The sequence below is a fragment of the Rhincodon typus genome, chromosome 7, assembly GCF_021869965.1.
Source record: "Rhincodon typus isolate 14 chromosome 7, sRhiTyp1.1, whole genome shotgun sequence".
Classification (NCBI taxonomy): domain Eukaryota; kingdom Metazoa; phylum Chordata; class Chondrichthyes; order Orectolobiformes; family Rhincodontidae; genus Rhincodon; species Rhincodon typus.
In genome coordinates this window covers 67159887-67173175 of record NC_063338.1, presented here as the reverse complement: position 1 = coordinate 67173175, position 13289 = coordinate 67159887, and the positions used below count along the sequence as shown (strand labels likewise).

At 37.0% G+C, this 13289-nt stretch overlaps 1 protein-coding gene across 1 annotated transcript; it reads left to right on the top strand.

Moving 5' to 3' along the window:
• The first annotated feature begins 4246 nt into the window (after positions 1-4246).
• On the top strand, positions 4247-10172 carry map3k19 (mitogen-activated protein kinase kinase kinase 19). The gene is made up of 3 exons (XM_048599239.1): positions 4247-6565; positions 6711-6863; positions 9459-10172. Exons 1-3 carry the CDS (start codon positions 4247-4249, stop codon positions 10170-10172), a joined length of 3186 nt encoding a protein of 1061 aa, XP_048455196.1.
• Positions 10173-13289: the final 3117 nt, after the last annotated feature.

The window sequence follows — 13289 nt, the reverse complement described above, 5'->3', positions numbered from 1 at the left end:
AGTGATGTCCACGTCCCACAAATGAATAGAAAAAAAAACATTTTTCTGGATTTTGTTTATCCTGAACCCAAAAATACAAGTTTCTTCCCCTATAAAAAGGTACAATTAGGTTTATACAGCAATCATGTTAATTGTCATTTTACTGGAATCTCACATTTTCCCTTTCACTCTGCTATTGCTTGTTGCAATTGTACAGAATAAAACTTCATTTCTTGCCATTAGTAAATACAGCTATTGAAAGATCTTAGATTGCATAAGCATCAACACAATGCATTATGCTGGCATGTACAATTATTGTAAACATTTATTTCTTCAAGTTTAAAATGATGTATAGAAAATTAAATCCACGCAGTGGAAACAAGAACTAATTACTAGTGCATAGATGAATTCATCTTCTGTCAATCTGGTCATTGATTTCCTTACAGCTCTGTAGTCATGTAAGAAAAAATACTCAGCCTTTAAATGTGACAGATATGACTAAATAGGTTCAAAAAGATAACAAAAATGTATAATATCTACAGTCCAAAGACCACATTGGAAAATACTGGGAAAGGTCTCAAGAGAGAAAAACTACGTCATTCATCTCTCCCAGATGATGATATGCTGCTGGCTTCTGTAAAGCTAAAGGGGTCACCTTCATTAAATGCACCAACCAGAAGGAACAAATGGATTGAAAATGTGCCTACTCTTGAAATTATCACTGGAATGCATGGCTCGCAATCTGAACCAATTATCAATTATACTGAAGCACACCTGGATTGCTCGCAAGATTCACAGACTCATAAGCAAAGTAAGCAGACTTCCATTCTTTTGCTCACTCTTTTTCTGAGTACAACACAATTTTGCAGAGACGTTAAGAAAATACCTACGAGTGTTCGGGAAATATCTAAACAGTGGTATAAGGCTAGAACAAATTATCTCGAACATACAAGCCTAAAAATGTAATTCTGGTCGTCTAACCATTTCTAAAATTAAAGTTAACCTTTTTCTAGAATGCCCGATTCTCAATTCCAAAGCAGGAATATTGATCAGTCAAATATGTCAACTTTTCTGAACAAAGCTGTTTTAACTGCAATTTCAGCTTTGCAATATAAACCTTACCCATTGGATCACTCATTGGGTTGCTTCTGGCAGTTCACTTACACTTTTGGCAGAATTTCTGAGTGCAAATGGAACTGTTTAAGGAGTCGGAGCACATTCATACTGAGAGAGGTTCTGTGCAACAATATGGAGGTTCCAGATTGGTCAGAGCACTGGGTTGAAACAACTGCCAGATTCAATGGTGCAAGAATAAAGTTATTGCTGTGTCGTAGGTGCAAGGAAGGCTCCCCTGCACCCCCACCCTAATCCCTCAGGAGAAAAGCAGAAAAATGAGAGTGATTTGACTCACATTACATACTTCAAAGGAGGATCAGTATATTCATTTCCAACTACTACTGCCTTTTTGGGGGATTTTCCCTTTGAGAGTTGTTACTCTAGGATGAACCGGAAAAGCACGACAATCGAAGGCTAGGTGTAACACTTGTCTGTATACAAGACCTGCATCACCTTGTGTATTTAATAAAATTAGACTCCCTTCACAATTCACTGTGCCAAAACTGGAAAGGCAATATAACATTCATATTATTATACACTTAATGCTGCTCTATGCAAATCACTAATTGCATTTAAGGTGGTTAAGAGAGGAGTGAAATTGTGATCAGGAACAGGCAGATTAAGAAATGGGAAACATTGAATTCCATCAGGCCTCATTATTTAACATAGCAATAATTTCAATAAATAGCTCTAGAGTGGAGGAAAGGGTCTACTAGTAGTTCCCTTCATATGGTTCAAAATCTTACTGGTTTTAACTTGAATTTTGAGCTCCTGTGAAGAATGTCTCTAAAGGGTTTTTCAAAACTGAGGGAAGGCTCAAATGTAAAGGTTAGTCATCTAGCAAGGTTCTCTTCAGCAAATCCTACTCGTTCAAAATTAATTTTTGGGCTTGTAGAGCCGATATAGTGTCGGAAACAGTTGAAGGTTAAAACTGAAGGCAGGTAAAATTAAGGTCAGATGTAGCTTGAAGAAGCTGCAAGAGTGAGTGAACAGCAAGGGTGAAATGACTCAATAAATAGGTCAGTGTGGCTGAGGAGCAAGCACAGTTAGAATGAGGTGGGGTAATAACAAGTTCTAGATCATAACAGCATTAGAAGTTCTGTTAGAGCACCATCCCATGGCATTACAAGGTAATATTATGAGTAAATGCAAGTAACATAATCAATCTGAATGTTCTCATTGGAGGTCTCAAAGGTTAGCCTACATATTGATTTTAAAATATTGTGGATTGATAGCAATACTGTAAAGGTTTCGTGAGTGCATCTATTCAGTTTGGACAATGACATTGGGCATGCAAACTGCAACATTCCCAGTTGATACAAATCACTAGTATGATGTGATAATCCATTAGCAAAACAAAATAACAGATCACTTATTAATCACATGGACAATCATTCAGCTTTTCTTTCAAATGTTTTCTCATTTGATAGGAATGAAAACAACTAAATCTGTAGAAATTATATTAAAACAATTCTAAAAATGATATTCAGATGGATTAAATAGTTTATTTTCAATCACAAAATAAAAACAGAAAGAACTGCAGTTGCTGTAAATCAGGAACAAAAACAGAAGTTGCTGGAGATGCTCAGCAGTTGAGGAAGGGTTACTGGACCTGAAATGTTAACTGATTTTTTTTTTTTTCTTAACAGGTGCTGCCTGACCTGCTGAGCATTTCCAGCAACTTCTGTTTTTGTTTATTATAAAATCAATTTCAATTGCCTTACCAATTCCTAAACTGCAGATTTGTTTGAACTACAGAACTTGAGACAAAATTTATAACCCTACATGCACTGTGTTTTCATTTTTAAGAGTTAAAAAAGAAAGGGGCACCTGATTCAGAGAATAGCAGCAACACTTTTAAGGTAGGTTCTAAATTTATTTTCTTCTTAAATGTAAAGTACACATACCTGAGGCCTTAGCTGCTTTGTCATTAAGGGAGTCGTCAATACCTTACTTTACAGATTACCATATTTTTCATGCTCTTGTTCCATCTACTTTTTTGCCAGCAAGTGAACCTGGAGCTTCTAACTCTTGACAACTCACTGCTGTCTGAGACCCCGGGATAATTGCTGACCTTATTCTCAGCAGTAATATATTCCTCTCTATTCAGAGCAACCCTCCAAGATTCATATAAGGCTGTTGAAGTACAAACTAGGACACCCTCTTGGTTCAACTACAAACTACCTGCCATCATCTCAATGCACATCAAATTCTCCAAAGAAACTTGTAGAAAAGCAAAATACCATGGATGCCTCAAAGCAGTCACATTCAACTCAGGACTGTAACCCTTTTATTCTCTCAACAGATACAGCCAGACCAGTGTATTTTCGGCATTATTTTCATCTCCATGTATTTAACCTGCCAAAATGCAAACATAAGATTCAAAGGGGAACACAAATCCTCAAGAGAAATCATGTCCTTTTAGTCTTGGAGCCAATATATCTAAGGCTATCTTACAAGCAGCATCTGCATGGAAAATCCATATGATATTGGTTATGCATTTTTTAATAACTATTTCCCTGGCTTTTATTATAATCCCTTACTAAGATTTGTCTACTATTTTCATTGAAGTATTTCATGACAAAAGTACATCCCTATGCGTAACTATTCTAGCAACTCTAAGTATAGTTTTATTGTCAATGGTCAAGAATTAACCAAAGTTTTGAATATGTGGCATCACTTTAAACATAACAGGATAGTCTGACTCTAAATTGATCTGTCTGACTCCAGACAAAATCTAATTCTTGTACTTTTGCAACTGCAGCTGTCTTTACCACAACTGAGCACCAACAATGCAAAGTCTTCAGTGCCTGTGCAACATCTTTCAATACAGGGAAGAATCATTGATAAGTTAAATGACAGTGCTATCTCTAATGTCACTGCTACAACACTGCCATCAAAACAACACCCATGTCATTCTTTATCACCATATGAATCAATAACAAAGAGAAAAGGACTTAACCAATCCCTAGCACTGTCTTGCAGACAAGCAACTTCAAATGAATTCTCAAGTGCCAGTGTACCTAGCAACCAAAAGTCATTCAATGTTGATCAATGCCCTGAACACACTCAAGGCTTTGAACCACAATGTACACTGGTATCGGAAACAGGATATGGCATTAAGAATAATAAACCGAGTTTAACTCTTCCTATGCCACTCAATGATTCAGAGTGTGTAGCTTCTGGTACAAGAATCAAACACGAGCTTCGAGATGAAGAAATATCTAAACATTTGTTTGCAAAGGATGTTACTCATTCAACACCTACAAAAAGTACATACTGCACTTCAGCTGGATCAGATGAAAAATGCAAATACAAAGAAGCTGATATTGCAGGAACAAACTTAGATGAAGAAGAAGTAGTTGATGCTAGTTATTGCAAAGGTGGCATTATACTACTGGATACAATTCAGTGCAGCCAGCTGAATTTAGAGAATAGCGAGCCCCTTAAAGGAAGCACGACTGCAGATTTTTTTAACTCGATAGCCATAGGCCCAGAGGAAAATACAAATTTCCAGGAGGTACAACATTCAAAAACATCAGTTAATGAGGCCCTTCCATGCAAAGAAGAGATTGAACCAAGTGATAATCTGTTTCAAAACAACAATTTAAAAGAAAACATAAACCACAAAGGCACTGCTCAAAATTTAGCAGAGAATTTTGGACAAAGTGCAACTATTCCAAAGAAGGCTGTCAGGACAAAATATGCCATTTTTATAAAGGAAAACATGGCTCAGAAAGATAAGATTGACTTAAAAAGTACTTCTGCCATACATGTCACAGCAGCAAAACAATCACCAGCCAAAGCACAGCATTGTTTGAAAGTGACCCCTGTTAAAATGAAAAGTGCTAGTAAGACCCTGTCTTACAAAGGCAACCAAAGCCTCAACATTTTAATGTCAAAAGAACCAGAACAGAAAAAGAAAATAAGCAAGGTTAACTGTGTTAATCCAAGGAATATCTCCACTCCAGAAAGAATCAATAAATGTAGTGCCAAATCATTACAGTGCCTCTCCATTCCAACACAAAATTGGCTGAGGAAAAGTACATTTATGCCCTCCACTGCTCAGCTACTAAAATATAAAGAAGGTCCTAGCCTCCCTTTGCTCAAAGATCCTGATCTACACCAAGTTCCATCAAAAGTGAAAACACAAGGGCAAGGTGGAATTAAATGTCTCTTGAGAAATGGATCACTTTCTAATGGACAAAATCTTCCAAATATCAACAGAATTTCAAACAGCCTTAATAAGTCACCAGTTCTGCAGGTTTCAAGATCACATTTCACAGATGATTTCTCAGCATTAAAGTATAGTGATATGTTTCAGGAAATAAATCCAACCGAGAAAGGCCCAGGCATTTATGAAATGTTTGGCACTCCAGTGTATTGCATTACGCGAAAGTCCACAAATCGTGAAAGTAATCATAAAGTTATTCATTCTATGCCACCTAGAAGGCAATCAATATGCAAGAAGTCCAAATCAAACCGAGTAACTACAAGAAATACTGCCAAGATTTCAAAGAGTAATCTGAACTCTAAACATAAGAAAAGTCCCAGAAATGTTAAAAAAGAGAATGTAGATGAGAACGCAGGAGAGAAAAACACTCCTTTATTCAGTGATGAAGGACCAGAAAATGTGATTATTTCTGGCCACAATTGCCACATAAAAACCTACAGGAAAGAGGCATTATCCCATGAATTAATTAACCAAGAGAAAACTGGCACTCTCTCAGATGGCGCAAACTCCCTTCATTCATTATCAAATAATAAAGCTGAGCTAGATAACCAGTATTTGTCAACCATTACAGAAATCTCACTTAAGCAAACTTCAATCAAATCTAACATTTCAGAAGATTTATATAAGGAATCAAATACTTCTGTTAATGGAGATGATCCAGGACACGATGCAACTGATCAGTCCATGTCTTATTCTTTGGGAGCATGCAAGGATGCAGATCGTCTTGCTACTGATTTATTTGAGTTACAACAGCAACTGAACATCACACTTAACGATGTAGAAGATTTGGGCAAAGGAAGTCAAATTGTAGAATGCCGTGGGCCTACAGATGCACGAGAGCCTACAACTGCTTCGACTAATCAGGTTATCTGGGATGTTACAGAGGATGAAACAGAATCTATTGCTTTACGTACTGAAGACCAAGACAACACCATATCTTCTACAGTAAAAGATGCTTCAAACCCAGATTTCAATCGTACCAGTTTTCCAGTTCAACGAATGATCAACACGTGGACTACAGAAGAGATTTGCCCTCCACATTGTCCCGACTATTACAGTCAAGGCAGTCTTACAGACGAGTTGCTTAGTTGTCTGGCATCAGCATTATTGTTAGAAGAAAAAAACACTTGTACTGACACAACAGAAGTGACCAAACAATTTATACAAAAGGAAGATGATAGTAAGAACGGCTTATTTCAAAATGGATATGGAAAACTAAATGAGAATAGCCTTCAGGTAATTTAAAAAAAAATTCCATTGATCTTTAGCAAAATCTCTCATGGTAGTAAAAAGGTTATACCACAATAAATGGCAATGGAAACTTAAAGGAAAAAAACTTTTCTAAAAACTGATTTAAGTGTGGTTATTTTGCTCCCAACAGAGTGCAGAATATACAGTTACAAAACTATGCAAGACTTCTAGCAGATCAAACAGCTCACTTGGCCACTCTATGAAATCTGAATGTAGCTCCAGTTGTGAGGATGCCATTATATGGACCAAAGGAAATGTGCTTGGCAAAGGGGCCTATGGCACAGTGAGTAACTGTAAACTGCAGTTGATTTCAAATTTGAAATATTAACAGTCAATAAGAGTAAACTGTAATACTTTTCTTGTCTGCTACAAAAACTGGCTGCATGAAAAATATTAAAGAATTAAATGAGTGGGCAAATTGACATAAATAGATTACAATGTAAGCAAATTTAATATTATCCACTTGATACCTACAAAGGAAACAGAATAAGTTTCTAAAATGATAAAAAGCTAGAAACAGTGGAATTTCAGAAAGACCTGGAGTCTATGTACAGAGATCATTAAAATGCCATGAACAGATACAGAAAACAATCAAGCCCAGGTTACACCAGGCCTGGAATGCTATGAACAGTCTTGAGCACCACACCTTAGTAACACTACATTGTCCACCCATAGTCAATCCAAATTTCCTAGAACACCTGGACTCCAAGGTTTTAAATGACAAGGAATGATTGAGTGTATGTTCACTAGAATATAGTAGGTTACATGGTAACTTCATTGAAGCTTAAGATAGCAGGTGAAACAGATAAAGTAGATTTGGGAGATAGGGCAAGTAGAAATTTATGTTCATTAGTTGGGAAGTTTAGGAACTGGGAACATACTAAAAGTTAACCAGACATTTCAAAATGAAAGTAGGAAACAGTTATTTACTCAAAAGTTAGAAGTTTGGTTGTATGCTTCTGCAGAAGTAATATTGGTAACTCAGTTAACTTAAAACTGAGATAGATGGATTTCTGTTAACCAGGTATTATGGCATGGGAGAGGGGGGACCAGTTAGCCATCAGTGAGTATGTACATCAGATTAACTTCAGCAACACATAGTTGAACCTCTATCACAGATAATGTAAACTCAGGCCCTTCCTTCCCTGCTCTGTTTTTAAACGAAAAACATCTCTTTGCAATGGTCCAGTGATCAATTACCAAGGACCAGCCTTCAGGCAGGAAACTCGAAGAAAGATGGTATTAAGGGACACTGACACAGGATGGCATTTGCAGTTAGGTCACAGGTCAGCCCTAAACTAATTGAATGGTTAAATAGTCTTCTCCTATTCTTGTGTGTTCCTGCTGTAATTGTTCACTAGAAGTTCTAATATTTTACACAGAAACAGAAATAGAAATATTTAAAGCACAGGAATGTCACCGTTTAGGCTACCATGTATACGCTGGCCACACAAAAAAAAAAGCTTTTCAATCTAATCCTACCTCCAGTTATGTAGTCCTCTAGAACACCAAGCACACATCCATCAAGTAGCTTTATTTAAAATGCAATGAGTCTTCAACTTCTACAATTTTTTCACGCAGTGAGTTTCAGATATTCACCACACCCTAAAGAAAAAAAGCTCCTTTAATCCATTCATAAAATTCATTTAAATCAAAATTTCATGGATTTTTGATTGTCTGAACAGAAATGACTCCTTGTCAGCAACATCCATAACTTTCATTTCATAACTTTATAATCTGCAATTAAGTATTTCTCCAGCCTTCTTTGTTCCAAAGATCAGCCTAACTAATCTTTCCTAATAGCTGAAATTCTCTACACTAGAGATTTTGAAGTTGTTCGAGTGATTCAGTGGAGACTGGGTCATTTCTGTATTTCCTTAGAGAGTTCGATAGATTCCTTGATTGACAAGGGAGTCAAAGGGTATTGGGGTAGGGAGAAAATAAGTCTGGCACTACTATCAGATCTGTCACGATCTTATCAAATAGCGTCTAATGCTTATGCCCCGTCCTGCTAACTTCAGGGATCTGTAGACATAAATTCCAATGTTCCTCTGATCTTTTGCAGATCGCACAATCTTTCCGATGCATCTTTTAGTGTTCCTCATCTTCCCCAACTGCATACCTCAGTTCTCTAGATTAAGTTTAATTGTTAGGTCTCTGTTCAAATTGACATTCCAATGATATCTTCTTGCAGTCTACAGCTTTTGTCCCATCGACTCCATGACCACTTTTCATATCATCTGTAAACTTCTTACATGCCACCCATGCAGGTCTAATCCATATATGTATAAAAAAGACAGGACAGGGACACAGTACAGAGCTCTTTGGAATCCCAATGAAAAACACATGGTGACCTTAGTAACTAACTTGCTTTCTTTCACTTTCAATTTAATTTCTTTTGGACCTCATGAGCAGCTAGTCTTCTGACCAACTTGCCCTCTGGCATCTTCTCAAAAGCCTCACTAATATCCTCATAGGTCAGCCTCAACATTCTTCCTTGTTACCTCAAAAATTTAAATAACTTTGGCAAATATCAAATACATCTCAACTTTTTAAATTAATCTCAGTCTCCCTAAATGACGATTTACACTATCATTTTTTCCCTCCAATAATCTTCCCACCAATGAGCTCAGCTGCTGAGTTTTGGCAGCAATTTCTGTTTTTGTTTCGGATCTCGAACATCAGCAATTCTTTGTTTTCTCACCTTGATTGTTCAGCTCACTTGAGATATCAGGTGGTGAGATATGGTTTTAATTTTTTAAATATATAGATTTTTAAAAGTTAAAACAGTTGTTTTCTCCACAGGCGAGTTCATTTCAATTTTGTCCTTTTACTTAAAGTAAGTGCTATATATATATTTCCTTTTCCAACTTTTTAGGTGTACTGTGGTCTAACCAGTCAAGGGAAATTAATCGCTGTTAAACAGGTTTCTTTGGATGCAACAAATCATATTGCAGCAGAAAAAGAGTATCAGAAATTAGAAGAAGAAATTGAGTTACTGAAAAACCTAAAACATGTCAACATTGTGAGTTTTCTCGGTACAAACCTAGAAGCAAACGTTGTTAGCATTTTCATGGAGTTTGTTCCTGGTGGTTCCATTGCTGGTATCATTAGTCGATTTGGGCCATTACCAGAACCTGTTTTTTGTACATATACTAAACAAATTTTAAAGGGAGTGAACTATTTACATGATAACAGGGTGATTCACAGAGATATAAAAGGAAATAATGTCATGCTTATGCCTAATGGTGTGATAAAACTTATTGATTTTGGATGTGCCAAACGCATGACTTACGTGAACATGAGTGATACACACAGTGAAATGTTAATATCAATGCATGGAACTCCTTATTGGATGGCACCTGAAGTGATCAATGAGACTGGACATGGGAGGAAATCTGACATTTGGAGTATAGGCTGTACAGTGTTTGAAATGGCATCAGGGAAACCACCTTTGGCTCATATGGACAAAATGGCAGCCATGTTTTACATTGGAGCATATAGAGGTCAGATGCCGAACCTGCCTGAGGAGTTCTCTGAGAATGCAAGAGACTTTGTACAGGTTTGTCTAACAAGGCAAGTATATTTTTAAACACTAATAAATCTTGTATGATGTCACAAAATAGGAGGTAATTTATCAATTCAACACTTAGGCGATAGCATGGCAATGCAGGTTGTGCATTCATCATAGTTTGTTTAATTTTATATGCACAGGATATAAAACAGAAAAGCTTCATATTAGTATTTAAGTTCCAGTCAAAGTCTGCTCCTCTTTCTTAATCTAAATGTAACCTTTTATCCTCATATGCTTCCCTAGTTGCATCTATACTATTTGCTTCAACCATTCCTTGCAGTAGAGTACCATATTCTTCACCACCTGCCCCCAACAGGTGAAGAGATTTTTATTCCACTAAAGGGGTTGGTGCCTGTTGCACCACAGAAAGATATAGTTATCTTCCAGTTCAAAAATCATGTTTTCTTTATTATAGTCAAATAGAATAAAAAACTTCAAGATTTGGTAAGCAGGCAGGTGGAACTGGTTGAAGCATGGAGTTATTTTTGAAAGAGATTGAAGAGCTGAGAGATGTAAAACAGCACCACCATTGGTGAAACTGCATAATTTCAACCTGACACATCTGGACGGCAATAATTTTCAATGGTTTGAAGAGCTACTGCCACTGTTCACCAGTTTTAAGGAGTGAAAACTTGACTGCAATTTCCAATGCTCACACATGCACAATTAGACATAAATATCAGGAAATTGCTGTCTAAATTGCCCTGCTTCTCCTCAGGCTTAGTTACTCGAAAACGTGCTGAGATTTTCAGTATGCAAATGTGGAGGGCAGGACATTGTGAGTACTTACCCTAATGGCTTCTTGTGTGCTTATCATCTCCTGACACAATTTTATTTGAAACTGTTACTGTTTAAAGAAAATCTTGTAGCAGAGTTCAGAATTTTTATGTTTTTTTTAAAAACAAACTTTATTGTATACTAAAAAAATAATGCAAGCACCACTAGCTTAACACTATAACTTATAATGAATTAAGCTATTCATCCTAATTTTTGCTTCCCAAAAGTTCCCTTTCCTTTCCAAATCTTCAGGGTATAATACTCATCTTTCCTAGGACCAATCCAGAAGCCTTGTCTGCAGAATTTACTTCAATTTTCCTTGGTATTCCAATTATTCCCAACTAAGATTCTGTAGGGAGGGGGTCTGTTTCCCTTTGATCTTTGTTCAGCTTGGTGGCAAATCAACTGCCATGCCAGTTTTTGAAGCTAACTCTGCTGTCTTTTTTCTATCCTAAAGCTCAAAAGGACCATTGTAGATTGCATCCACTAACTACAAACTAGGGCCAGTTTTCAAACTGAATTTTCCTCAAGAAATGCCTGCCAAGATGAATGAAGTAGTTAGTATTTTCACCTTCCCATACAAAGATTTTAACACCTGCCCTCTACCGTCCTCCTCGTCCTAGGCCCCAAACACACTTTCTAGGTGTAGCAGTTTATTGTACTTATTTCAATTAGTATAACGTGTACACTGCTCACAACTGGTACGCTCTACATTAGGGAGAGAACCAGTTTGCATGATCACATTGCAGAGAGTCTACTCAGTCCACAAGACTGACCTCCCCACGCTTGCCATTTTAATTAATTTCCTTCATGTCATTTGTTTTTTGTTGGCTGCAATGTTCTAGTGAAACAAATATCATGGAACAGCATTTAATCTTCCGCTATAGCCTTGAGCTCAAAATGGAATTCAACAACTTCAAGCCATGAATTTTGCCTTCCATTTTGCCAAATGGCAGTGTAACTATGTACAGACGGAGCTGGCCATTATTCTGCTGTTAACACATTCTGCACCAGTGTTTTGCCTTTTTACGATCAAACATTATTACTTAGTCTTTTGTTCCATGCACTCTACTATTGACCATTTTTTCTACCTGACCCTCTTCCTGCTTTGTTCAATAGCATACCACCTCTCCTTAGTTCCAAAGGCATATTAGATTTGAAACATTTATTTGGATAGAGAGACAGTTAAAGATTCTAGCAAAAGATAAATATCAAAGTCAATGAATATCAAAGGAAAAAACTTTCTAGTAGCTGCCAATAAAACAGAAACAGCTCGTCATTAGAGGCAAGCCAATGTAGCTCCAGTGTGTCACTGCACAAGTTACTTAGGACAGCAGCCTCAACCCAATCCAAGTCTTTATTTTTGAAGAATTAGGATTGTTCAAAAGAATTAGGATTGTAAAGCATTCCACTAAACATTCCCTCAAGGTGGAAAACCATGGCTAACAAAAGGAAGTTATGGAAGAAAATGAAGCAATTGAGCATTTTAGCTATGACCAGAGGCTGGATTGTTTTCTTTAGAGCAGAAATTGAGGTGTATAAGATTGAAGGCCATGAAAGGATGGATAGTAAGCAACTGTCAACCTTAGTTGAAGGGTCAATAACATGGGTCATAATCTTAAGGTGAAAGGTTGAGAGGTTTAGAGGGGATTTGAGGAAAACATCTCTCATCCAAATAATGATGAGTATCTGGTATATACTGCCTGGGAAGTTTGGGAGGGGCGGCGAGAAAACCTGTCTTTAAAAAGTACGTGCATGAGCACTTGAAATGCTGCAGACTTGATGGGCCTCATCTGTGCTGTACAATTTTAGATCAGGATTGTAAATGATTAAGAGAAAATGTCCATGAAGTTGCCAGAAACAATTGTAAACTCTAGGATTGGGAAGTTTAAGAATATAGCAAAGGAGGACAAAAAAACTAAAGGAAATGGGGAGCACAGTATGAATGCACTCTAACAAAAAAATAAGAGCAGAACATAAAAAAATTCCCTGCTAAAAGGAAATTTGGTTAAAATGAACGCAAGTCCATTTCTGAAAGAGTCAAGAGAATTTATATTGAGGATGAGAGAAATGGCAGAGGAGTTAAAATGTTTATTTTGTGCCTGTTTTCACTGAGTAAGATTCAAGAAACCTTACAAAACTAAAAATCCAGTGGCAAGGGATAATGAGGAAATTTAATGGGACTGTAGAATTTAATGGGACTAATATAGCCCCAAAATCTGACCATCTGCATCCCAGACTGCTCAAGGTGGCAGCTATGATGTACTGGTAATTTTCCAAACTTCTATAGACACTGGAGTGATTCCTGTGGATTTGAAGCCAACAGATGTCACTCCACTATTTAAGGGGTGGGGAAGA

What these genes read in the sequence shown, in the direction of transcription:
- map3k19 (XM_048599239.1), top strand. Translation starts at nt 4,247, where the DNA reads ATGCCACTCAATGATTCAGAGTGTGTAGCTTCTGGTACAAGAATCAAA. An exon ending in TAAATGAGAATAGCCTTCAG is followed by an intron (nt 6,566 to 6,710) that starts GTAATTTAAAAA and finishes TGCTCCCAACAG; the next exon opens with AGTGCAGAATATACAGTTAC. An exon ending in GCAAAGGGGCCTATGGCACA is followed by an intron (nt 6,864 to 9,458) that starts GTGAGTAACTGT and finishes CCAACTTTTTAG; the next exon opens with GTGTACTGTGGTCTAACCAG.